General features: G+C 37.3%; 1 protein-coding gene across 2 annotated transcripts in view; it reads left to right on the top strand.

The window, feature by feature from the left end:
- LOC104360434 (histone-arginine methyltransferase CARM1) overlaps positions 1-27,758 on the top strand; it is a 77,721-nt gene that overhangs the window by 15,006 nt on the left and 34,957 nt on the right. For both annotated transcript variants that reach the window (XR_004406648.2, XM_032989736.2), the window contains exons 2-4: positions 6,715-6,840; positions 21,462-21,565; positions 21,769-21,873. Coding sequence is in view for 1 of the 2 variants with exons in the window: in XM_032989736.2 (XP_032845627.2) it covers positions 6,715-6,840; positions 21,462-21,565; positions 21,769-21,873 (335 nt within the window). In the remaining variant the exon portion in view is untranslated. The remainder of the gene's footprint in view (positions 1-6,714; positions 6,841-21,461; positions 21,566-21,768; positions 21,874-27,758) is intronic.

Here is a 27,758-nt window from a genome sequence, read left to right as displayed (position 1 = left end):
TGTGTCAGGTTATCTTTATTCTAAAGCTGATTAGCAGTAATTATTAATTTAATGTAAATGTCATCTTCCTCTTAACCACAAAGGCCAGGAAAATCTTAAAGGAAAAATATTTTGTCATGGCAGACAGGATGAGGAGAACTGGCAGGGGAAACAGCAACAACTGTCAAATCTTATATTCCCTGAATAGAGTTCTTAAAAAAAATCAATCTGTGAGGTGAATGCCTTTTCTGGTGATTAAAAGTTTTAGCTCAATAACAGTTTCAGGAGATGTGTACCCTGAAGGTATTTAAAAAACACTTCAGTTTTTAAATAGTTTGCAATAGTTCACCTAATGTCTTATTTGGAGAAAGAGCAGTACAAAAGTAAATATTTAGTGCTCAATTCTTTAGAAGGCATCTATGGGTAGACACAGGTATCTGCAAGGTAGATTTATTTTCCAAATAAACAGCCACTGCTTATACGTATTTCCATCAAGAGGATAAGGGGGTTTCATTTTGGTTATCATTGAGCTGTGAAAGTGAAATTTTGCAGAGCTTTCTTCCATTGTTTTCTTTTTATCTAGGTTCATCCAAGCCCCTCTGCCCCATTTCCAGGTTTTGTCATATTTCTTTTCAGACTCTCAATCCCAGGGTTTTCTGCCAAGGAAAACCTTACCAAGACTTATTTTGAAGAAGAGAAAAGGAGGAGGACTTTGTATATCTAAAAAAGATTATTGCTAACTCTTTTGTTATTAATATGCTGAATAAGGGAAATATTTTAAATAAATTTGTTATTTTTGTGTCTAGAAATCATTTAGTAAGTATTGATTTTAGAGGAATGTATTTAATCAGATCAGCTAATGATTTGGCTTTGTTGTTTGTGAAATAGGTAGGAGATAGTGCTATGAAATACAGCATTCCTCTTGAAATTTGCATTTATTAATTCTTCTTTTTTAATTGAATGTGATTGTAGGGTGTTTTTTGTCTCCTTTTGCAAGAAAATGGTAGTCATTTGCTACCTAACAGGGCAGGTGTTTATTCTGAGCTTGAATAATCTAGGCTTCCACATAGTAACACACCTGTGCTTAAATTGCACATTCAGGCTTGTACTCCTCATTGAGGTTGCAGCCAGTTCATATGTTGTCATCAGCAAGGTATCTTAGGACTTTGTCTTCAGTGTTAGTAATGTTAAAGCTCTGAAGTGTTAAGGTAATATAATGGCTAACTGGGTAAGACTCGAAGGCTTAAGTCTCAGAAGACCTTTTTCTTTTTCCTTCCTTGCTTTATGTGAAAGAGCAGAATTTTTAGACACTTTGAGTGAGGTTGTTCTTGATATAGATGAAGGGGGTACAACACTTTTTCTCTCTTTTTATTAGAAAAGCAGGTATAGCACAATACTTGTATTTTAAACTGTCTGCTGACTAGCTGCATTGTGCTATCCTACCAAGTTACTACACTACAGCCACTGTGTACATCTAACAACATCAGGAAAAGTTATGGAGAGAATTAGTTTCAATTGAGTATGTAAGATTCGTTCTTCTTCTTCCTAATTTAATGTCTTCTTATTCCTGAGCCTTTCTTGCATTTACTCACTATGTTTCATAAATTTAAGAAATTAGTTATAATTTGTATGGAACATTATTTCAACCGTTGTAATTTGGTTTAAACAAACATATGTCTGAGTCTTGAAGGATTTTTGTAATTGAAATAATAGTAGTCAAAGACAAAAAAATTTGTGTGGTGTTTTTTGTGTTTTGTGATGTGAACCCAATAGCTTTTTAAACTTTTAAGCTTTTAATCAGGATTATAGTATTTCAAATCTTATACAGTAAACACCATAGATCACACATAGAAAAGGAGTTTCTTTCCATGTAGAGGAAAGAAGGAGCTTTCCACACTTTTATGAGAAAAGATCATATAATAATGCTGTCTCTCTCTAATTAACAATCGTTGTTGAGCTTTCTTGGAAATTTAGGTGCGTCATACTTGTTTTCCACTGTAAAGTCTAGGATGGTAAGAAGAGAGATGCCTGGGAAGGTGAGGATGCCACTGGCATGGAGAAAGTTCTTGTGATCAAAATGTGACCTAGTGAAAAGTTCTTACAACTTTTGCCCTGCTACACTGTTTTCTCTTTCTGTAAACAATTTGGAAAAAGTCCCAGTGAAAACATGTAATTCTGGCACCTGGGCTCCTGCAGCTAGCCCATCTCCAAGCAGTGCTCACAGAGCCTCCTTGCTTGGGCTTCCCCTCTGTGTCCATGATGCACCTGACCCAGAGGAAAACAGCTTCCCACCTAGTGCTAAGCCACACAGTGGTGTATGGTGGCCCTGAACGACTTAAAGTGACAAAAAATAAAAATGACTGTATGTAAAAGGAATAAAATGAGGGGGGAAAAGCTAAGAGAAGTCAATTCTCTTAAGGCTGGGTGGGAGTAATGGTCTCTCTCCATGGTATTCCTTCTAGTTCCTTGGAGCACTGTTTAGTATTTGAGAGTCCTGCTTATGTTGCCTTTAAACCATGTAAGTTTTGTGTGTCCTTTAAAAGAAAAAGACATGCTGTTCTGAAATGCAGAATTTCCCCCCAAAGCTTAACTTAAAGTTACTCTGCTATTCTGTAGATTTACCAGTAGCTCAAAGGTGAGGGGTTTTGTTTCTCCTGATTACAATAAAATTATAAATCCTTTTACAAACTTTTTTTTTTATATAGCAAACTCTGTCCTAAGAGTATTATGAGATGTATGTAACGAGACATTGAGCATAGGGCCCATGGGGGAAGTAGCCCAAATTTTTTCAGTGGTGCATAGACCTTGGGGATGTGCTCCACCCAAAATGGGTATGAAATTATTTTCCAAGTCAGACGGAGGAAATGGAGGTTGTCACAGAGAATCTCTGATATCTGCATGTAAAAAAGCAGTGCTATCAGCAATGTTCTTGTCCACATCTGTGCAATAACGTCCTATTAGTCCTACTAGTCCTTTTGTAGTTGTTGACTGTTGCACCCACACAGTGAGCTGTCATATTCAGTGCAACACAAAAGCAACAAATTGAAATGGTATTGAGTCTGTGTACTGAGTTTGAACTGTGTTACCTTCTTTTTCCATTTTAACTGGGTGGGGAAAAGTATTTCCCTCGCCTTTCAAATACTTCTTCAGGGTATGACATTGGCCACCGTCTTTATTGCCTTGAGTCTTTATACCAAAATACAGAGTCTGGTGCTTTTCTGTCTTTTGTTGTTGTTCTGAAATAACACAGCATTATGCTGCCTGTCTGTCAAGGTGTAGACAGATCTATATATGGCAAATATGTTTTTACCGATACTGTTGTACTGTATAATTTGCAGGCTGAGAGAAAGAAAGATCCAAGCATCTGAGTGTTTGCCCTCTGTTCCCTACAGGTCATAAAATGTGGTGAACATCCACAGGAGTTTCAATGAATATATAGAATATTCCAAGTTAGCAGGCAATTGATTTCAATATACTTGGAGTTTAACCACAATTTTAATTAATTGTAACTGGCAACTGATACATGGCAGAAGACATGATGAGTGAGAAACTTGGGAACAAACTGATCATTGGGTTGATTCCAAAATGGCCATTATCTTGGACAGTGTAAATGTGAGTTGTAGGAATATTTAAGGGTCAGCTGGAAGTGAAAATTTCCAAGTGCCAAATTCCATTCTCTTAACATGCACCTAAAATTGAAGTAAAACTTCTTTTTTTTTTCTTAATACTGCTATGAGTACTACTTCAAGATTAATCGGTGTTAAAAGTACAGACATGTTTTTGTAACTACTTCGAGATACGCTTAGGTTTGAACTTTAGACCAATACCATTGTAGTCTTTACACAACACAGTCACTTAGTAGTCAGAATTGGACTCTTCTTATTTAGTTACATTCACTTTGCTGTATTTGAGAAGAATGTGAATGTTTATCCCCCCAAAATAATATTTTAAATAACTTTTTGGCAAAATGTTTGCTACGTGATAGTTGCTGAATTACAGCTCACAGTAAAAAACAAGCAAACAAAAGGTGAAGCACCACCAGGTAATTAAGTGAAGGATTAACCTTTTAAATGAAAACATGAACTTCATGAATTGTAAAGATAACATACATTTCAAAGAGCCCCTCCCATGACATCTCCAAGGGGGATGGACTGCCGTGAGTACATAGCAACTCCATGTTAAGGTACAGCACAATAAAGACATGGACCTGCTCGAGTGGGTCCAGAGGAGGCCACGAAGATGACTAGGAGGTTGGAGCCACCTCCCTTATGAGGACAGGCTGAGAGAGTTGGGGTTCTTCATCCCGGAGAAGAGAAGGCTCCAGGAGGGAGACCTTACAGTGTCCTTCCAGTATTCAAAGGGGGCTACAGGGAAGGTGGGGAAGGACTCTGTCAGGAACTGTAGTGATAGGATGGGAGATAATGATTTTAAACTGAAAGAGGGTAGATTTAGATTAGACATTAGGAGGAAATTATTTCCTGTGAGTGTGGTGAGGTACTGTAACAAGTTGCCCAGAGAAGTTGTGGATGCCCCTTCCCTGGAAGTGCTTAAGGTCTGGTTGAACAGGGCTTTTAGCAACCTGAACTAGTGGAATAATAACCCTGATCTTTAAAGGTCCCTTCCAACCCTACACCATTCTGTGATGCTTTGGAATGGTGTATTTACTGTTCAGTGTAGCTGATAACTGGCTGTATGAGCCTAGTTACAGTCATCAATCTACACTGAAAGTAAAATAGAAGTAAAACTGGATTACAGGCAAGTAGTTGTATGTCAGTATAAGTTTCTGGCAAGGGTGCCCTGTAATTACTATACACTAATCATTCTTGTGAACAAACTTCTAAATGTGGTGAGTGACTGCTTTGGGAGTGGTAATGAGATGCTTTGGAGGCAGGTATTTTTAGCCAGAAGATGGTAGTTTGTATGATTCAAAATTTGTTTTCCCAATAAGTTATGCAATATGGACAGCCTCTGCATCTGTTATGTTTCCAGTATTAGATGCTGAGGAAACTAGCATTTTTGGAGGGGTCATAAGTTTATTTTGCAGCCATACATTTTTAAGCAACTAGGAGTAAGTGGGTTGGTTTTCCGAAAGTGCTTTGTGGGTGAGAAAGGACCTCTCCCTGAGTGCAGGACTCATGCTACATAACTTTAGGGAAATGGCTGTGGGGATTTCTGTAGGAGACTCTTCTGCCATTATTTGAGAAAGTTTAGGGTCCTGAACATACAGACTCAGAATCACTAAAGCAAATGAGCTTAAAGTAAATTGAAGTAGGCACAGTGTAAATACCTTTTTCTTGTGGTTAAGTTATGACTTGAAGTTGGATTTGATTCAGGGATCTTGTTGTGGTTGAAGTACAAGATTAGCAGACACTGGGTCTGTGCTTTGTCCTGTTGCAGAATTTCTGTGGGGAACCAGGAAGGTTTCAGGCTGTCTTTATGGAATACATCATCTGATATAATGAATGCAGAGGAACACCATGAGACTTAGTTCACACATTATTATAAAGCCTGTTGAAAGGCTCTCCTGACTAGCATCTCTAAATAAAACAAATTATTCCATGAACGGCAAATCTATTGAAGCCTGGTTTTCCTTCAGCTGATTTACTTTGTTCACATCTATCCTAATGTCTTCCTCGTCCTTTCCCACTGTCACTTCAGAGCTTCCTCCTTCTCTCTGTCCCAACCCTTTCTGAGATTGTTTGAAGTTACTTCACTGCTATGCATGATTACGAACACTCCATGTCCTGCTCATGTACCACCATCAATGGTTGACTCTGGAGTTGACTCGTGTGTGAGCATAGGAGAAAATGCAGCTAATGAGTATGACTCACCATTTCCTTCAGCAAGAATGGCACACCAGGCCTCTCACAGGGCCATGTTCAACCACCCTTTTTATGCAACTTGCAAGAACATGATGGTTTTGGCATGCTGGACAAATTTGATTTTAATCAGCTGAAGAATTCAAAACTTGAGAGATAGGACTGCTGATCAGCACAGCTGCATAAACCATTCTTCTCCAGAAACTGGATTGGAATAGGGTCTGTCTAGGAAAGCCAGGTGTGAATCTATTCAAGTGAATGCTGCTGTATTCTTTGAGAAATGACACATCATACTATCTGAGTTTTGTAGTTTTTAAAGCCTTTTCCTTGAGTATTGGTTAAACAGACTATCCATTGGTGAGTAAATTTAAGTGAAAGAAGATAATTTCTATCCTTTCCCCTCTGCTCTTTGGGATATGGATGACTTTTCACCCTTTTGTATTCTTGTATTTGAATGGATTTCATGAAAACTTCAGGCTTTTAGGTTCGTTATGTTTAAATTTTGATGGAGCCACGTTAGGCTATATCCACTAAGTCTCTTTTGCTTAGACAAAAAACTTTGTAAAAATTTTCTCTTTATTGTTACTATCTATCAGATGAAATGTTAGCCATGTGCTTGGTTTTCAAATTTGTTAATTTAAGACCTTGTTAGAATCCAGGTAAAAAGTAATTTAGTTCTTTTTCTTCTGAGGGCAGGGCAACTTCAAGAAATTATGGATGATAGGTGAGATGGAAACTGTATGTCACTGGAAAATTGGTTTAAAAAACAGTATGTTAGAGAATGTGTATTTTCACCAAGTTGTGTACTTCAAATACATGCTTATGTGTATTTTTAATCAAAAAAGACATATAGTTCTTTTTATGGTTTTGGTTTTAACTGCTAAAAGTGTTCTAAAGTATTTTTTTTTCCCTTCAGCTGATGGAGTCTGTTTCCTTAAATTCTTCGTTAATGGAGACACTGAATACTGTCATGTGGGAAGGCAGTCTGTGTTAATTATGCTGGGGTACAACAGTGCCTTGCTCCAGTTCAAGTCGCAATCTGGTAGGTACATCTTGCTTCTGAGTATCTTCTCCTTCCTGCCATGCTACTGTACTGGTAAAGTTCACTTTAAATATGTAGTCTTCTACCTCTGTTTTATGTTGGCTATTTAAATATAACACCTTGTTTTGATGATTTGTTCGACTTAATTTGCCTCTAACCTACTCCTGCTGCCTTTTGTGGACTATGGTCCATTTGTATAGTGTACGTAACATTTTTACAAAACAGCTGCAGATTAATTTTCTGAAGAAAGCGAATGCAGATAACACATTCATGACTTAACTTCATAACTACTAACTGGTAAATGTAATGCTTTGTGTGGGCAATCTGCTACTTGTTGCTCCCCATTCAGAAATAGTCTCGCAGATCTGTTTGTCTGTATAGTTAATTGAGGTAGTTCAACATACATCTGCAGTTCTTAGGATAGATATTTTGTGCACAGTGATGCTGAAAGAGAAACTCCCTGTGCTGTAGAAACAACTGTATTTTAGTAGAATGCTGAGATCTGTATTTTTAGTAGAATGCTGAGATCTGTATTTTTATACTTCCATCTGACTTGTGTTTTTGTAAATCCAACAGCTGAGACCTTTTAATATGTGCTATCCTTATGTCCTCTTACTGGCTTTTGGAAAAGCATTCTTAGTTTTTATGCGGGGACATTCAGAAGGCTGCCTATTTATTCTGAGTAGTGTGCAGCGTGGCCACAACTCATTCTGAAATTGTGTAACTGTAGGCAACATACAGCTTCCTCTTTAGCAATAACCGGGAGTTCTTATATAGCAGCCTACATCAGTAGGCCTGGTGATTTCCAGGGGGCCATTATTGTTATTTCCATTTTATCTTGTGTGGAAACTGAGGCAAAAAGCAATTAGATTTGATTTTTGGCAGCATATTTAAAGACACATACATGTTCCCAAGCATCAAGGGCTGAGAATTGGGATGTAGGTCGGTTGGTTTGTGCAATGAATTGCTAGTCCTGTGTCACGTAGACACAATATGTGAACTCTTGAATCCTACTCTACTAGAAAATACAGTTTTCAGACGAACCTGAATTTTTCAGTTGGGTGCCAAATCTTGGTGGCCTTTGAAGTCTTACCAGGTTACAGCCTTTCCTCTATATCCACCAAGAAAAACTATTCACATTTTCAGTCTCTTACCTTACTGAAACATTAGGAGTCTAAACTAAAAATGACTACGTCTGGTTTGTTTGGTTGGTTGTTTTGTTTTTTTTTTTTTTTTTATCTATGTATCTGTTACAATGCAGTGTTGTGTTTCTATTAAGTTGTTTCTCTTGAGACTGCAATACAATATTGTCTCTTACAGAGACCCACATCATAATGTTACTGGAAGGTGGTAATTAACTCTAGGACTCAATTTTGGAGTTTCAGAAAGCAGGCATTCTTTATTACAGCTGCCGGACACACAGGGGATAGCTCCTCCTGATGTGTGTGTGTGAGAATGAAATCAACAAGCATTTATACTACCTGAATCATACATAATCATTGCATTTTTATCATATTCATAACTTTTCCGGGAACTTATTTAGCATATGTTAATGTGTCTTGCGCATGTCAGTTGGAGTCTTCAGGTGGTCGTTGGGGGTCTTCAGATGAAGGCTTGTAGTCGTCTTCAGTGTGAAGTTGACCAGTTGACCAGTTTGACCCTTACTTCTGCGCAAACTCAATCCTGTAGTCACGTACATCTTGTCCTTCAAGTCTGGCCTGGTCTGGTTTGTTGCTAATTTGCAGCTTCTTTATGTTTCTTTGTACCTGCCACTACAATGCCAAACTGTCTCCAATAAGATTATTTGAGTTCCTTATCCTACAGTTATTCCAACTATTCCTCAAAAGATTAGTATTTGTTCTACAGCACAATGGTTAAATGGCTAAAACAGCTTGAATTGATCCTAATAATTCTATTCCTTAAATATATATTTTCTAATAACCTTAGTTCACAGGTATCAATAACTGAAGTGATAACTGAGGTTAGGTTGTTCAGCAATTTATTAGCTCACTGCTGATGTACTTAATAACTAAGGAGTCAGGCAAGTTTTTCAGTAGCCTTTGGTCTGCAATCTCTACCATGTCTTGCCTATCTAGGAAGGTTCTGATTCCAAAAGGCACTGACTGTTTGAGGTTCCAACGCAAAAGAATTTTCTTTATAAAGGTGTAGAAGAGGACTAACAAGTATTTGGAAAAAAATCCATCTAACTTCTGTACAGTTCAGTGTTTTTCCTGAGAAGAGTGCCTTGAAGATTGTGGTGAATTCAGTTCCCTCTTTAGCTATATTTCTTGGTGACTTGTGTTTAGTTTATTTATATAGCTGCATATTGTGCAATATATGAGCAGTATAGATAAGTCTTTTAAACAATCAGAAATAATAAATTAACATGACAAAATAGTGTTTTCTTTATTTCTTCCATCTTTGAAACTCAAAGGAAAAAAATTTGAAATGGTCTGTTAGTCCATGCAACAACTGATAAAATTACAGGAATATAATGGATTGATCAAAGTCAAGTCAGTTCAGATTAAATGACCACCCTGACCAAATGGAATGTGTTGGGTGCTGTGTTAAACTGAAATTTAATTGCAGGATATTTTTTCCCCATGCCATAGGAATAGCTTGCTGGTACTTTCTTCTACACGTTGTGTATATCAAATAGTATCTAGTCTTGAGGAAGTTACATGTTTTTACAAGAAGTCAAGACTATAGAGCAGAAGCTAAGCTTTTGTTGCTTTGTTTGTACAAGAGTAGATATTACAGTTTTATGTATGTGCATGTGTGTATAATAAGTAAAAATAATCCTGTTATTAAAAAAATGGACTGAAAACTCCTTTTTCATGTGTTGGAAGTGTTAGTTATGAAAATGTATTGTAAAAGTCTTAGTTTTTTTTTTAAGATCTCTGTCTTTTAGGAAGGTAGAGGAAGACGAGGAGTGAGGAATGGGGGTAGAGGGAAATTCATGCCCTGCTTGTGCTTGTACAGAGGATTGCTGTTCTGATTCCAGCATCCAGACCAGTTATAAATCACAGCCTGTATCCTTTATTTCCTGCTGAACATGTTAAACATCTGAGTAGGATGAAGCAGGCAATAAAAATGGAAGTTAGTAGGCTACAGGCTTTTCTTTCAAAAACAAAGATCATTTATCTGTAACAGACCAACCAACTAGTCTGTAACTCGTCCGTGGCAGACATGGTATGTAGCCATCTACTCCTTGGTGGAAATGACCTGCCTAATTTAGCATGGAATTAGTTCATGAGCATAGGATGAATTGTTCTTTTGGGGTTGTGGTAGAATGCAGATTCCTTTCTTCTCTTTCAAACCTCATAACCCTGGTCTCCAGCCACTTCCAGAGTGCATCCAGGCATTGGACATGCCGACAGTTGGTGTTTGTAGATGATGTTTTACTAGCACAACTCATCTTGAAAGTTGTCTGTCAGCTCTGATACCTGTGCCACTTACATGGAAGCACAATACAGGTGAAAAAAAGTGTTGTTTACAGTTTTCAGTTATTGATAGCATATAACACTTGTGGATCTCCACATACAGAAGTGAGCTAGAGATATATAAATGTGTGTCTGTAGATGCATACATACATATATATATGTGTGTGTGAAATATATTAAAGGCATACACTGAATTTTGTATGTATACACACACATGCTGTTACTGCAGTATAATTCAAGCAAAGGAATGTAGTATGTCTTATGGTGATTTTTTTTTTTCCCAAAAATTATTATTTCATGTAATGGCATATGGATCTAATGAGCTATGATTCTATTAGCAAGTCACACAGTCCAGAAGGAACAAGTTTTTAGAACAGAACAGTTGGTGCTAGGGACCTGGTATGCAAACTATACTGATTTGGGAAGGAGGCAAGAATGTAGGGTGTATTTATGTTGAAGTAGATCTAGTCTGGTCACATAGACTAAATGACCAGTGACTGTTGAAGTTTATTCCTGGAGTGCATATTTTGATTTTAATTTAATCCAGAAGGATTCTAATTAGTGTGTATTGAGATGACTCAGTCATGCAAACCAAAGCACTGTAAGTGGGGACAATTAATTGATATGCCTCAAGACTCACAGGTTGCAAGGAAGCTGTTCAGCAGTATAAATCTAAGAATTGGTGTAAATAATAAATTCTATGAAGAAAAGGGACCAAATAGCTCTGTGGCTGTTTGCTAGTCTCTGTTTAAAGTAATGATCCTGTTTTTCAGAAAAGCAAAATAAAAGAAGAGTTTGGTTACCTGAATCTTGTTTTGTTAGAGTTAATTTATAAAGCAGTTAAATTCACAAATATCTTGCAGCTTGAAACAGTTGCAGAGTTTTATTGCATAAACGAGGTGGAGCTTGTTGAGAGGAGAACATATTCAATGAATTGACTGTAATTGCACCTCTGCAATTCACAGTGATGTGAAGTCCAGAATTTGCTAGTCTCAAAAGAGCAGTAGGAGGTTTTACTAATGGAATGACTTGGAAAAGTTTTGACTTTTAAGCCATACTACATGTATAATTGTAATCTCTAACTTCTCACCTCTGGAGCAAAAATTTACATTCTGTGTTGTACTCCAGTTTCTAAATTACTCCACTGTCATAAAGTGACTCTAAGCTCTGTAAGTGCTTTCCCTGAGTTCATTTATGGGGATGTCTGAAACACTGGGTGGGCATTGGGAGTAAGGAGCAATTAGTTTGACATGTTTAGCTTCAACCGAGTTAAGTGTCTAATAATAATTTTCCAGGTTGTATGTGGAGCTGGGGACTGTGGTGTGCAAGAACAAATACCCATGAAGTGATTGTGGAGACGGCTGGTCTATTGGCAAATCTTAACAGTCCACTGACCATGCCTTCTGCTGTGTGTGTATCCACTACACTCACTGTTCAAACCCTTGGACTTGCCATTGTCTCACTCTGTTTTCTACGCTGTTGCTTTTCTTGATCCAGTTAGAGGCAGCCATTCACAAGTTTATGGTGTTTTGATCTGACTCACTGAGTGTGTTCAAGGTGGTAGGATCTAAAGGGAAGCTCAGGACCTAATTGCTTATGGCACTATTTTCAGTACCTTTTGTTTCTGCAGGCTCTCCTTGAACATTTATGTGGGCATGATTTTTTAGCATTAGCATTTTAAAGTATTGATTGATTCTGATTCCTGGGAGGACAAAATAAAGGGGATTGGGAAAAGGTTAATTGCTTCTCCCTGTTTTTTGAGTAACTCATAACATTCTGATTTTTTCACTGGAATTATTCTGGTCTGTTTTCTTGCTAGTTAATACTAGCATTTGGCTTTCCAGATATGATCTGATTTTTTTTTTTTTTTTTTTTTTTCCCTTTTCATCTACAGGCAAGTGTTTTAGCCTAATTTTCCCCCAGTTTTAGAAAAAATTGCTATATGAAGGATTTAAAATTTCTGGATTTTTTTACTCCTCTCTGGTAGATCTGAATATTGCTGGATCTGCCTGCCTGTAAGTTACAATATTACAGTGCCAATTCTGTGTTGAAGGTGTCCATATGCTTGTATTGGAAATTTGTCCAATAATTCAGAGTGCTTAAAATCCATTTATTTCTAATGTCTTGTGTTCCGGTAAGAGTGTAAAAGGTTGTGGGTTGGTGGATAATTGTTTAAAACAGACAGTACTTCATTCCAGTGAGGCAAGACTTAGAAAATGTTGGCAATCTTTTGAAAATTAGTAACCACGAATTCAGTTCTACCAGAGAGTGCTTTCATGTAAGGCATGTCTGTGGCCACCAGTTAAGCAGAGGCTCTCACTAAGCACTGCTAGACTTTATGTACCAAGACTTTCAACATTCTGACTATTTAAAACTAGAAGACACAAGTGAATCACCTGCACCAACCCAATCTGCATCAATGTTTCCGTTTCATCTAATTATACTGTACTGAGCCAAATAATCTTTCTTCATTAAAGTGTAATTTGTGTTCTGAAGAAGATTGTTTATATAAAAATCAGCCATTCTTTTGAGGAAGAAGAAAATAAAAGATCTAATGCTTCTTAGTTTAATAGTTCCCAAATTAGTTTGACTTCAAAAGTTTTGCAATATCACAATAACTTCTACAACTTTTATGTAAATTTGACTACAACTTAAAAACCTGTTTCTCTCTCTGTTATCTAATACAACTCTAATGGCTGTTCTAAAGAAAGTGAAACATTTATATTTAGATACTTTATAATGCCATTTTAAAAATTGAAACTATTATTTTGGTAACATTTTTAGTGTGAGATTGATGCAGTGGGGGAAGCTTTCACATCTGGTAGTTCACAATGCTTAGGAATGTGGTTGCAACTTGAAATGAAAGGTACTCCTTTATTCTTCTTGATGATAACCAACTCTTTTATCAATTTGGCTTCATTTTTGGTTTATATCAATGTGAATTACTTACTAATGGGTGGAATGTTCTGTTAGAAAAAAAATTATTTTATTTAGGATGTTTAGGTTGGAGGTAGTACAGTATTTTACTTTCTACATACCAAAAAAAGTATATATTACTGGTCCTAAAAATAGAAAAAGTTTTTGATTTGGGAAAAGTATGGCTTGGGAAACTTAATAATGAGATTTGGAACATGCAGCATCCGGTTCCTGTTGTGCAATGACACAAGGCCATCTGTCATGTTTCCTGCAAAAGTGCACAGCTGATTGATTTCCCTATGTGCTGATGAAGTGCTTACTGACTGAATTTCTAAATATCTAGTTCTCCTGTGCTGACACTTGAAATGATTCACGCACTAGTGTGTATAGGACTAAATGATTCCCATTGCACAAATCCAGATTCATAAAAAAAGTTTGAAAAAAGGCTGGAGAAATTCACATACAAAGTAGCATTGTAGTAAATAACCTAGTCTGCAAATGGAAATTTAATATTCAGTAATGTTCACAACAAAATGATCTAGTGCTGATTGAAATATTAGTGAATGAGTTGTTAAAAAGAACAGAATCCCATTAATCCAATCTGCCATGTTTATGGCAATAAAAAGCTGTATAATTGGTTGAAATTTATAAAAATAAAAATATTTTGGATAAAAACTGTCAAACTGGTATAAACACAAGGATTTATGTGAGCTTTTGCATTTGAGTCTGTGTGGTGAACGCTGTTGTAATTTTAGTATGGTACCTGTATTAGGTATCACTGTGAATTTTCTGAAGTCCAATACAACTGAGTAGAAACAAAAATAATTTCTTCCTCATTTAGACATAATACTTCAACCTCAGACATCTTGGATAGTAATCTGCTCTTGATAAGCTAACTATTTTTACTGTATATTTCACTTTTTTGAAAAGCAGTCATTTTATTATTTGGGTATTTTGCAATTCTGTTCTTCCAAAGGGAAGACTGTGGACTGTGTGCCACTTGTTAACAGGAGACAGCATGACCTATCTTATTTGATATACTCTTGGGATAATTTATGAACTTCCATTTTTTAAAATGTGGTCAAAGTTAAGACTGTACATACACCTCTCAGTTCTAGGCCAAATTAACTGCTTAATGTACTACATTTTAATACTAGCCTGCAGCAGATAGTGCAAAGTAACATGGGATTAGTGCTTCTCCATGACTGTTACACTAGTCTCCTTAGATCAGAAAATCTAACAGCTGCTGGTAAAATAGATTTATTTAAAGATTTATTGCAAATAGCCTTATTTTGGACCTCCATGGAGTTTGTGGGGGTTTATTCCCCACCAAGTTTTCTTTCCTTTATTCTGTGTACATTGTTTTGGTTTTTTTTTTTTTTTCCCCTTTTTTCTCCCAACAACCATCCAGGTTTGTTAGTTCTTTTGTTGCTGTTGTTCCTTCTCTACCCTCTTCCCCTTTAGAGTAGTGAGAGAATCCATCTGTTTTGAGCAGATGGGTGAGGTGCACTATGTTAATAGCTGGTGTTTGTGTGTCTGGGTCTGTTGTGAGGATAAGCATTTTGTAAAGAGAAATCAGTACAGCAGTTCTGCTTATGCAGGGTGCAACCATTTGAGTGACAGTTTTCCAAGAATGAAGTTTGAATGTGCCTGCAGAAAGGGCTACAGGGAAATGAGGTTTCTGCTCTCTTTTTTGGGAAGGGAGTAGTGTGGAAGAGATGGGGCAGAAGCACAGCTTTTTGGAAGGATGTTCATGGTATCTTTGATCACAGGAATCAGTTTTAGCTGGCCTTTATTCAGTTTCTACAGTCAGTTTTTAGGCTCTCAGGGCAGAATATCTTTGTGGATATCTGCAGAATATCTTTGGCAAATTAACAAACTGTATAATTGATTAGCATGGGTTTAATGTCCAACAGCAAATGTTAGTTACCTGAGGTGCATAACTAGTCACAATTTTACAGCCAAATGCCTCAGTTTTTCAGCAAAATAGAGCTTTCAGGGCAAAAGTGTTCACATGAATTTTGTTGTCAGATTTTAATTGGGGAAGAAATGGGGGGAAATGAGAAATAAATAAAAATCTTAACAAGCTTGACTTTCAAATAAAATGTTTGAGAGTTACATTTTTAATGTTCTTTGAAATTATATTCTGGGGATTTTTTTATTTCCTCAACGAGATACTTGCAAAATCACTTTAGCCCACAAGAATGGGAGTTTTCCTTGCCTTCTCAATAGCTAAGAAAAAAGAAGAAATTGACACTTTTCTGAAATCTTAATTCATTCTGTAAGGTAAGTTTTGCTCCAAAGTAATGTATATTATGGGGTACACTATAATATGAACCTGGCTTTTTTCCCTGTATCTTCATAGCTGCCTGCATTAATGTTTTTGTCACATGATGTATAATAAACACGAGGAAGCGTACCCCATACTGGAAGGAGATTTAGTTGCTGTGAAGTAAGAGCTTACACATAGGCAGTTATGGAAGAGTGCCTAATGAATTAAAATAACTTTCCAAGTTTCTTTTTGAGTTTTAAAACAGAGACATTTTGACTTGCTGGATTTTTTTTTTTTTTTCCTGTGTTATGGGCCATAGAGCACCAGCTTCAATTCACATAAAAGAGTTTAAGGACTATTTTAATCCAATTAAAAATACAGGTATTTTTAAAAGTTTATTTCAGCTGGTAAAATGCACAGATTTAGGTGCTGTGTTTTACTTACTGCTGTGACAGGAGGTCTTTTCGATGCACCCAGCATTGGGGCAAGTTTTGCAGCCTATTCCACTGTGCTGAAATAAACTAGTGTCCGGATTAGGTAATACAAACTAGATTAGACTGCATACTCAGTGGTCTTTGTTCCAGTGTTTTCCATTATTTTCAGAACAACATCCAGATGAGGCTCCTTGAAAGAGTATCATCTGTGGGTTTGGGGCAAGTTTTGTGTTGGGTCAGGGTTTGAGATACTGACAGGGTATAGATGAAAAGGCACTATATATGTCTGCTTACCTGTATCCTCAAGAACATCAGGTCACTTTTTGTAGTAGTTATTGGAGATCTTGCAATACATGAGAAAGCATAAATGCACTCTAAGAGTTACGCTTTAAGTTCTTGATTCATTCATTTGCCACTCTTGGAACATGGCTTACAAAGTTTTGAAGGTTTTTTCAACCTGCTAGTGGAAAACTTGATATTGATTTAAGTGATTGGGGTGGTGGGGCACATGGATTTGTTTTTCAGTCAGTGAAAGTTGTACATTATTTCTCTGAGGACATCCAAAACTGTTCAAGAAGAGTCATGACCATCTTTCCAATTTGCATTTTTTTTTTTCAGAGAACAAAGCAAAAAAAAAAAGGGTTTTGAGGGTGAAAGAAGATGGCTGTGCATAGCACAAAAAAGCTTCATCAAGAAGCACTTGTGCCCTCCCTCCTCCCAAGCACATTCATTTTGGATTTTGCAGGATAGATTAATTTTTGTGAAAGTTTAACCGCTGATAACACAGAAAATTTTGTAAGCAGGTAGGACCTTTTTCTATACAGATGAACAAACAGGTAAAAAGTCTGTATGATTTGTTTAAAATAATAGAAGGAATGTCTCAGGACTGGGTAGGAGACTCTTGAAGGGGTGACATTTGAAACACTACATTCAGATTACTAGGCAACACCCTTCAGTAAAAAAGCATTATACTTGAGTTTGCTTTTGAAAAGATGACAGAAGAGCTGAAGAGACTACCTGATTGTTCCCTGAGATGAGAAAATCAATTCCTTACAGCATCAAAGGAAAAGATATATAGAGTGATAGAACCTTGATGAAGAATATAGGGCTGAGGATTAACAAAAATACTCTGTTCTTGAAAAATACTTTGATGACTTTCAGTTCTGTATGGTTGACTCCTGGTTGCAAAATAGAGAGTTTCAAAACACATGACTAACCAGTGTTCTAGACTGTCAGTGAGCCAACCTGGTTTTGGTGTAGATCCTTTTCAGGTCCCTTTAATTAAAGAAGAAAATCCAGTTTTCATAAAAGCCAAGATGAGTTCCGGATATATTTCTACATATGACAGAGTAAGTTCTGAGATTCTTAGGAGGGTCAAAATTAAATTTGATTTAAAGGACCTTGATCAATATGCAGATAAAGCCATATTTCATATCATAAGCATGATGAGTTATTGGCTAATAAGAAGAGAAGTTCCTTTACAGAATATAGGGAGAAAACAGCTTAGTGTATTTACATGAAGAAACAAATGGAGAGAAGCCAGGCAATTGTGAATTGTTGTTGGGTATAAAAAATAGACTTTCTTGAGATAGAAAATGGACTTGAGATAAATTATTTTCTTTCTTCTGGGAGAGTCTACAAAGGAATAAACACGGTGTTCCTTGTCCTTGCTAAAGGTGGACAAACCTGTTTCTCTTCTCTATAGTTAGCGATCCTTATTTGGGAGAATTTCGTAAAGCTTCAACATGTTATATATTTGATTTTATTTCTTGCATCTGTGTCTTATGCAGAACAGTCACAATAATTTCAGTTTTCTATATTAGATGCTAAAGATTTATTATTTGGCACTTTGCCCTGTCACATAAAAGAAGTGTATCCGAACTCTCAGACAATATTTGAAACAAGTAGCAATTGTTATGAATAATTCATTTGCATTCCCTAATAGATTTCCCATTGGAATCCTTTGACTGTTTGCATTCAAAAGAAAAACAAATTCCCAAATTCATATCTGCAAAAGTGATTCCTTCCTTACAACCTGATCTGTAGGTTGTAGCTATTAACTATAATTTCCCTCAAGTTGTAAGTAGAAGCACCTGAAAGATTTTTGGTGATTGTTTTATTTATAAATGTTGAGGATAAACTAATATCCACTGAGCATGTGACAAAAAGAAAGAGGAGCAAATTCATGCTGTAAGGGGAGTTTTCACTGTGTGCTTATTCGGTTGGTGCAGTATCAGACAAGACTATGAGGATTTCTCAAAGGTAGAGTTTTTAAGTTTTCATGGGTAAGTTGTAAACCAGTGCTCTTGGTTGTTGCTTTTATCATTAGTGTAGTTTTCAATTCCCATCTGACAACAGCAACTAAATGTATATTTCTATTTTTATGCTCAGATGTTTTTCTCACAGTATTATCCACTGATGAATGTGTACAATATGGAGCTGGGGTTTCAAGTTTGTGAAAACATCAAAATGTATTAGATCTAATGCTGTTCATATTTTTATTGCTGAATCTTTACTGCCATATAATAGAGAAGATTTTAATTTTGTATTTTTCTTGATGTCAATGAATGAAATGAGACACTTCTCTGCTCTGTAGTCTGCCAGAGCCTCTCGTGATCTTGCAGGTACTCTGCTACAAAAACTTTAATGGCATCTGAGGTTCATTATGAAAGATTGTGGAGAAACTCCATGAACAACTTCTTTCTATCTATTTTGATGTACCCTTCAACTCAATGAATACTAGTTTTGTAATTTGCCAGCACTCTGGAAAGCTCCAGCAACAAATGTATTATTTGTACATAAGGAAGTACTGTATCACAATGAAATCATAAATTTTTTCATAGAATCAGAGAATAATTCAATTGGAAGAGAACTCATATGGTCATCTGGTCAAGCCTCCTTTACAAAGCAGATTCAGTCCCAGATTGCTCAGACCATTGTACAGTTATGTTTTGAAATTTGACAAAGATAAAAACTTCTACAGCATAACCTCTCTAGGCAAGGTTTTCCATGTTTTTTCAGCGTTATGGTTTTGAAATCCATTCTCATTCCTGGATGTCAGAGACACCAAGGATGTTTTTCTGAGCTACCAAAAAGTCTCTGCAGAGGTGTGAAAATAATGTGTAAAGAGTGACTAGAAAAGAAAGGATTCAAGTATGTCACTGAATCTGTAGCATCATCTTTTACCTTCAGATGGGGGGGGGAAAAAAAGAGTGATAGAAGCTTAAGACAGTGGATGATTGTCTGGAAAAAAATCTTCACTGTCCAGTGTCAGACTTTTTTTTGGTGTTCTCTCTTCATGCAGAGAGAAAACAGAGGAGTGATCTATTTTAAGCTGGTTTCTGCATCTTCCAGCAGAAAATTGGCACTGTCTGTAATTTGGGCCACTCTTCATTGTCATGACCCAGTCATTTACTGTTTCATTATGATCATTATCCCTGTGTGGGAGTGAAAAGGGCACATTCATGGCATTTTTATATTTTCATGGTAATTTACAATTACTTCTGGAACAATTTAATTATTTTGAGACCTCCGTTTCACCCCAAATTCAGATGTTGAATATGGCATCTTCTCACTGGAGCTGACAGGCAAGAAGTAGCAAAGTAGGGCTTTCTCCCACATGGAAATTACATGGGAATATTCTGCAGAGTGGCAACAGATCAGCTCTCTAGCAGATTTCCTCAGCATGTGAAGTACATTTGAATAAGCTGGTGAGTTGTGTTTTACAATTTCTGCCACCCTTACAGTCTTCTACTAGAATAAAGTTAAACTGATGTGTTCATTCACAGCAAACTAATGCTGTAGTGCTTCTTAGAGCTATTGTTCCAGACTTTCAACAAAATTATTTCATTAAGATACATTAGATTGCTCATAATTTCAGCTGAGTGAAATGGCTTGAACTCTGGACACTTACAAGTAGACATTGTTACAGTGGGTAGTCCAGAGGTTCAAGGTGCTGTGCTCTCAACTGATTTGGACTTCTCTGAGGAAGTATGACTGTCTCACATTTTTGGTGTGAAATTTTGACAGTGAAATGATATATGACTGCCCCAAAGATGGAGCATTTCCATCTAGTTTACTAATTTTAGTGATTTCTAGCTGTAAGACTGGAAAGCTAGGATAACAGTAATAGCAATTTGTGATGCTTTTGCTGAATTCAATGCTGTCTTTACCGTATACTCTTTCCAAGAATTTAAGATTTTCTACTAAGGATCTCTCTCTCTAGACCCTACTCAAAAATACTTTTTTGGCCTATTAAATATAACTTTTCAGCATCTGTGCTTTTGTTAGGTTGTACAAACATGGGTCTTTATTTTCATTCTCAAACAGCCTGACATTGATCTTGTACTGATTTCCAAAGCTAAAAGGAAAATCCCTTGCTATCTTTTATGTCTCTTCCCATTTGGATATGCCAGCTTTCTGCAGTGGAAAAGGATCAGCACAACCAAATCTCTGTTTTGAGGATTTCATAATTTCCTGAAAAGATGAGGGAAATTCTCCTTGGATACTCTATTGAGAAGTTTATTAATTATTAGTTTGTTATCTTCAGACCTTTTGTTTTAAAGGCCATTCAATGTATTGAACTGTTGAATTGTCTCCAAATGATTAGAGCACTTAGCATTTACTTCCAAGTGCACAGTGACATGCTTCAGGCAGTTGCTATTTTTACTTGAAGATCTGTGAACTGTTATAGGAGTTTCCTGTCTCTCTGGTTTAGCAAATTATGAATGAGGTGTGGTCTGATTTCTCTATCTTCTCTTGTCTTTGCACGAACAGAAGATTAAAGTCTTCCATCCCTGATTTTATTGTTGTCATCTATGTTTCCCCCCTCACAATTTTTCCTCATAGTGCCTCTTCTAGATAGTTTCTCCACTTACTATCATGTGCCTTTCTTTTGGACATCAAGGAGTTACTTTGGGGGTGTTGGTTTCATCTTAAAAGATGGAGACAAAAGCCCTTGTGCGAACTGGTTATTTGTTTTTTAGGTCCACATGATTTTACCTAATGTCAGAAGTGATCTTGTCCACAGAAGCCAAAGGGCTGTAACTGAGCTTTTTAGCTAGACTGCTTCTAAAGAAAGATATACATGACCCTCAGCCTAGCTTTTTAGGCCAATTAAATCTGACTTTTATTCTAGGTTGTAAACCTCCTCACTCAAATCCATGCATTTCACAATTTCTGTGTGGAGTCTTGGTTAGTGTAGGTTAACTTGAAAATGTAGGTTGAGGCTTATGTTCAGCCACTCCATTGTTAGAGTTCACAATCACAGATACTTTCAGGAGTTAACTAACCGGAATGGAAAATCCTTTAAAACAATGTTGCATGCATCCATCTGCTTCTTAAAACCGTTCAGTGCTGTCCAGACCTTTGCAATAGCTCTTGTGTACTTAATGACATTTGAAACTGTTTCCTGTGTATTTATGAACACCGTAAGCCAAACAAAGCATTCTTCTCAAGAGTGAGTGAATGTGTTCTTATCTCATTGTTGCCTGTTTATCTTACTTTGCTATCCTTGTGGGTTTTGCTATGTTTGTGTCTTTTATTTTTGTTTTCCAGAATACAACATACTTTTAAATATATTGAAGAGATACCCTAGCCAAAAGGAGAAGTCTATGTTGAGTCAGCAAACAGAGGAAGCATATGCTGCTCAGTATTTTCAGGTAATGAAAAAGTTCAGTGACAGTTTGTGAAATCTAAGTTACTGTTGTTTACTTAACCTTAGACACCAGATCAGTCAGAAAGATAGCTTAGGTTTATTCAGAGGGTGGTCAGGACCTTAGTAATTTAAGTACCAGGTAAATTAAGGTAGGGTTAATAGAATACGGCCTTTATCTTTTTTCTTTTTCATCTCCTTTCCTTTTAGTCCTATGGCTATCTGTCTCTGCAACAGAATATGATGCAGGATTTTGTGTGGACAGCCACTTACCACAGAGCTATCCTACAAAATCACATAGATTTTACAGACAAGGTAAGCTCTGGTAAGAGTCTTAAATGTTCCAGTATACTGCTTCGGCTCTAAACTTCAACTTGCCCTGTAGAGTAACACTGATCGGACTGGAGCCTTTTCCCACCTGGGACTTTGTGCATGAATATACCATTTGTCATGATTTAAACCTGGCTACCAGCCAAACACCATACAGCTGCTCACTCACCCTCCCGCACCTGGGGGATAGGGGAGAGAATTGGAGGGGTAAAGGTAGGGAGACTAATAGTTTGAGATAAAAACAGTTTAATAATTGAAATAAAATAAAACAATAATAGAAAGTATAAATGGGTAATGCACAATGATATTGCTCACTGCCCACCGACTGATACCCAGCCCCATCCTGGAAAAGCAAAGATTCTCAAACCCCTTTCCTGGAAGTGAGATTGAGCCCTGCTTCCTGTCCGACCCTCCTTTATATACTGAGCATGGCATTGCATGATATGGAATATTTCATTGGCTAATTTGTGTCTGTTGCTCTGGCTCTGCTCCCTCCCAGCATCTTGTAACACCTGTGCCTGGGCAGGACATGAGGAGTTGGAGTGTCCTTGATCTCTTAGCAACAACTGAAAACATCAGTTTATTAACATTCTTTTCATACCAAATCCCAAAACACAGCACTATCTTAGCTACTAAAAAGAAAAACTAACTCTATCCCTGCAAAAACCAGGACACTAATTCATGTGTGCTTTATATTATTAATGTTACTGTCAAGTACATGGATGACAGTGCATGGTAGTGATGGTACATCCTCAGGATGAATCATGCCAACCATGGATCCATACATAAACTACAAATTTCTTTGCTGTCTTCTGTGGACAAGCTGGGAAACTACACATATATGTTTGTTGACATTTTGGGGTGTTATTCCCATTTGGCATCTTGGAGCTTTTATACAGTATTAGCTTCCTTAACTCTTGAGTGTGTATTCACTGTTGTGCCATATAGTCATTTGCAAATACCTGCAAAGTTATTCTAGTTTACATTTCTTTTATGGTGGTCTACACTGAATGTTTGTGCACCCCACAGTCATTACAAACTGAGCAAGCACATAAGTGGCTGCTGTGGTTCCATTTGTATGATCCAAAGGTTTAGAAGCAATGCAGGAATTTACAACTTCAGATGCTAAACTTATCTCTAAATTATGTATATAGATCTTAAAGGCTACTATAATGAATATGATTATTACTTGTTTGTCTAGTCCTCTGCCTCTCACATTGTTCAAACCAGCTACTTAGCAAAAGACAAAGAAAACTTACACTGGGGAGATGTTGGATAATCTTCCTCCCAGCCATAGATGAAGTAAATTTATAATTTCATTTTTTTAGGCTCCTTTAAATGCAAAGTGTCAGGCTAATATATTTTACAATGTTTTTTTACTTTTTTTTTTTCTATTGCAATTTGTTGCACTAACTAGAGACTTTCTGAGCCTCTGCAGGACCACTGCCTGTGCACACTCTTCTCTGATTCCACCCTTAATACAGCAACAAATTCCATATAATCACATTATGCATAAAAGTATCTCCTTTAGTAATATTTTTATCAGCTTTCTAATTCTGTCACTTTGCTCTTTTGTTGTGAAGTAAAGGAATAGTGAAGTTCTAATTTTCTTTATACTGTTCCTCTACTGTGTCAATTTTTGTTGCCTCTTCTTATGTAGTCTTGCTTCTGAGGTCAGTGTTCTCAGTCCTCTCCATCGTTTTCTGTATGAAGAAATTGCACATGACCTGTTATCATTCTTGCCCTCTTTCCCAGTGTCACCATTAATTCTGCAGCACCCGTTTTGAGGAGGATTGGCAGGACTTACGCATGGTAGCACAGACAATGCCATGCAATTAACTTACATTGCAGAATTCAAACTTCCTAGTTATTCTTTACTATACCTCTCGTAAATCTTGACTTTTTTCCTGGGACTGCATCTGTTCATTGAGCATCAATCTTCAACTAACAGTTCATAATGATGCCTAGGCTCTCTGTTTTTGTTGTTGATGATGATTCATTTAGAACTTGGCTAGTATATGAACAGTTAATATTTCCCACAAAGTTATATTAGTCATCACTGAGTTTAATTTATCTGTGCATTTTCCATTGGCCCACCTTCGTTAGCTCTCTCTGCTCTTTAATCACTGGATGTTGTCATCTGCATATCTTGATCTGAGACTGTTCACCTCTCTTAATACATTTTTTTTTTTTTTACTTTATTGTAATTTTTTTTTGTCTTATCTCCTTTTCCCTTCCTTTTTCTCATCTTTCTGTGTGCCCTTTCCTTTAAAAGGAGTCTCTGACTGAAACTCACACTGGCACAAATGGCTTTACTACATCACAGAAAAGAGTCTTCAATAACATAAGCAAATACCAAACAAAACATTTCCCTTTAAATGCATAGCGTATTTATGGCCAAAATGAGGAGAGTTGTGTGAAATTTGTCTGAATTGTTTTAAGATCATTATGTTTTAACTATTAATGAAGTTTAACAATAAATTCAAGTGCAGCTGATAATTTTTCTTTTCCATGCAATTCAGGTAAACCATGCTTCTTTTAAAACTATACTTAATTACTTCCATAGAAATTAAACAAACCTTTATAGAAATTAAATAAGTTTCAGGCCTGAGGCAATTCTCCTTTCTTATTAAATTCAATAAGGTTATTAAACTAGTGGTGTGCATAGGGCTGCTCCAGTTTGCTATAGGCATCAGAAGCAAACCCCAAAGCATGTGGTGTTAGGCAATACCAGCTGGGTAAGTGGAGCTACTGCATCATTAATGGACTTGAATATATAGTGAAAGAAACAGCAGAGAGAGGATTTTATTTGCCATTGGCTTCTTGCCAAATAAGATGCTCCCATGTTGTAATGCAAAAGGCAGATATATATCTGTAGGGAACATATCCATTCCAGTTTTGTACCTACAGTAAGGAATTCAGGTTTTGCGTACTTTTTGTCTCTGCAGGAAATCCTGCAGCTGTTCAGTACTACAGCTTGATTGCTTTTGCTCTTGGTTCATTTATTTTCCTGACTTTTGGAGATGCCTTGGCTTCTCTTCAGCATACCTAATAGTAAGACTACTACAATCTCAGTGTTGTTGGCCACCCACCTAGAAAATGATCTATCTTTTTCCTGATTCTGTTGAGAAATTACAATTTTCAGAATAAATGTAGCTGAAAAAATTGAACAACCTACATGGTGGCAAAATGCTTTCCCATGAGAGCCTGAGAAACCCATTGTGCTGAAACTTGATCTGTTGGAAATATGGCAACTATATTTGTTCTTACATCCAGAAACTGTAAGACAGGCAGAAACATTTCATGATGTCAGTGAGGAGATAAAAAAGGCAAAAAGGACATAATTATTTTAATACCTCCATTACTGGAAAAATTTTTATTCAGTTGCTATTTGCTATATTGTTTCCTATCTACTCTGCATCCCCCTAATATATTTCTTTAACTTTGCTGCCTCCTTCCCTAAATTCTGTACTAATTTATTATACAAATGTTTGTGCCTATAGTCAAGGGATATCTGCTGATAAAGTATATTCTAGGCTTTGTTTGGTTTTGAAAAAATATCTGTGTGAGAGAGCACAACAGGTTATCTGAGCTGTGCTGGACAAAATTAATTCTGGACTCTTTGAGAGGGCCCTTGGTGATAACTTCAGACACTGTCTGTCAGAGGTAAGCTACTTTAGGACAAACTGGGAGTAGCACTTAGATTTATGTCTATTGAAGCTTAAAAAAATGAGGACTCATTCAGATTCTAATGAATCTGAGGCTGTATTCTTCACATTAATATGGTAATTCTTACTGGCATATACTCCTTTATATTTACTCCTAGAAGGAGTTGCCTTAGAGCTTTCACTAATTTTTTTTTAGTAAAACTTTGTCTTTGATTTTGAATTGTTATAAAGCCAAAAGGGGAAGTTCAAAGTGTTTTAATTGGTCACACAATTTTACAGTAGCAGTGTATAATGCTGTTTCAAACTGAGTAAAGGCTGACACATTTCTACTTCTTCTGAAAATAAGTCTTAGGTTCTAAGTGTTTTGAATGGTATCATTTATAGTCTATTTATGAATACCTTAATTAAAAGCAAAGTTACTAGAGTATTTCCAATAATCCTGGATGAAGGATCACACAAATTAACCATTCAGATTGTACAGTCAGACACATACAGGTGGCGGGGGGGGAAACAAAACACAACAAAAAACCAATAACATTTTCTGTATGTTATCTTGCTGATATATAGTAATTTTGAATTATAAATGTCATTGTAGTTTTATGATGTTTTTGCTTGTAGTTTTATGTGTTCACCCTGTTGTTGCTCTTCCTTGTTTGATCTCTGGCCCCTCCCCCTTTTATTCAAAAGTGTTTTTCTGGACTCTAATTCTGCAAGTACTCAAGCATACAAGCATATCTGCACATGTGAGCAATTCCCATTGAATTCACATTAGCAAAACTATTCATCTCTGTAGGTGAAAGAAGGAGCAATACTGAAATGTGGGCAGGAGGGTAGGGTGTAGGTTATTCTTGCCTCTGATTTCTGATAATTGTTGAAGTAGCTGTGCTCACATTTCAAAATAAATACTAAAGTACATAGTCTACTAGCTTTCCTCTCGATGACGTCATGTATATTATCACCCAATTATCTGTCTATTATTTATTTTGAAATTTTACTTTTCATAAAGAAGCATACTAGTTCCATACATTGTTATTTCACAGCACTTTGTCTTAATAAGACCGCTCTTACAGCTCTGTTAGGATGCTCTTCCTACTTCAAAGGAGCAAAGCTTTCTGTAGGAGATGCCAGCCATAACAGCAATGCCACTTGGGGAGAAAGGTGTGCTTACTCAACCCTTCCCCTATCAGGAACAGGAAGGAGAAAATGGCTCAGGAATTCAGGTAAGGACAGGGATGAACGCTCACCTATTATAGTCACAGGCAAAAGACAGGCTCGTTAAGGGAAGGAAAAAAACCTCATCACTCTCTTCTTCCCAGGTTCAGCTTTGCTCCTGATCTCTCTGCCTCCTCCCCCAGAGGCACAGGGGGTAGGGGATGGGGGTCACAGTCAGATCATCGCTCCTTCCTGCTTGGGAGGTGGGGTGAATGCCACACACTCCTCCCCTGCTCCACGGGGCTCCCCCCTCACAGGACAGAGTCCTCCATGAACCTTCTCTGGTGTGAGTCCTCCCCATGGGCTGCCGCCGCTCCCACACTGCTCTGGCGTGGTCCCCTCCGCATGTCACAGTCCTCCCAGCACTGAACCACAACAGTGGGGGTCACGTCTCCCCTCAGAGCCCGGGCTTCTTTTAAGTGCAAACTCCTGTCCTGGTGTGGGCTCTTCTACAGGCTTCAAGTCAGCCTCTACTCCACTGCAGACCTCCATGGGTGGTGGGGGGATGGCCCTGCTGTCTCACCACGGGATACATGGGTCTCTGCTCTTAGGTACCTCCACCACTTCCTTCTCCTTCCTTCCACTGACCTGGGTGTTCATCCTTCTAACTCCTCCTCACAAGTTCCCCCACAACCCCTTCTCACGTTCCCCTTCTTAAATACATTATCACAGAGGCACAGACACTGTCACTAATTGGCTCAGCCCTGGACAGAGATGGGTCTGACTTGGAGCCAGGTGAGCTTTTGAGAAGTTTCTCACAGGGGGCCACCACTGTATCCCACTTCCCCACTGACAAAAACCCCACCGCAGAAACCTAGCATAACATCTCTAGTACAAATATTTACTGAAAGCAAGACCAACCAGACCAGGTTGCTTAAGGTCTGTCCAGTGATATTTTGAATGGATCCAGGGATGGAGATGCCACAGACTCCGTAGGCAACCTGTTCCAGTGTCTGACAACCCTCGTGGTGAAAAAGTTTTAACATATCT

This window comes from Tyto alba, unplaced genomic scaffold (assembly GCF_018691265.1).
Source record: "Tyto alba isolate M040663 unplaced genomic scaffold, T.alba_DEE_v4.0 Super-Scaffold_42, whole genome shotgun sequence".
In the NCBI taxonomy this organism is placed as follows: Eukaryota; Metazoa; Chordata; class Aves; order Strigiformes; family Tytonidae; genus Tyto; species Tyto alba.
This window is presented reverse-complemented; position numbering and strand designations above follow the sequence as displayed.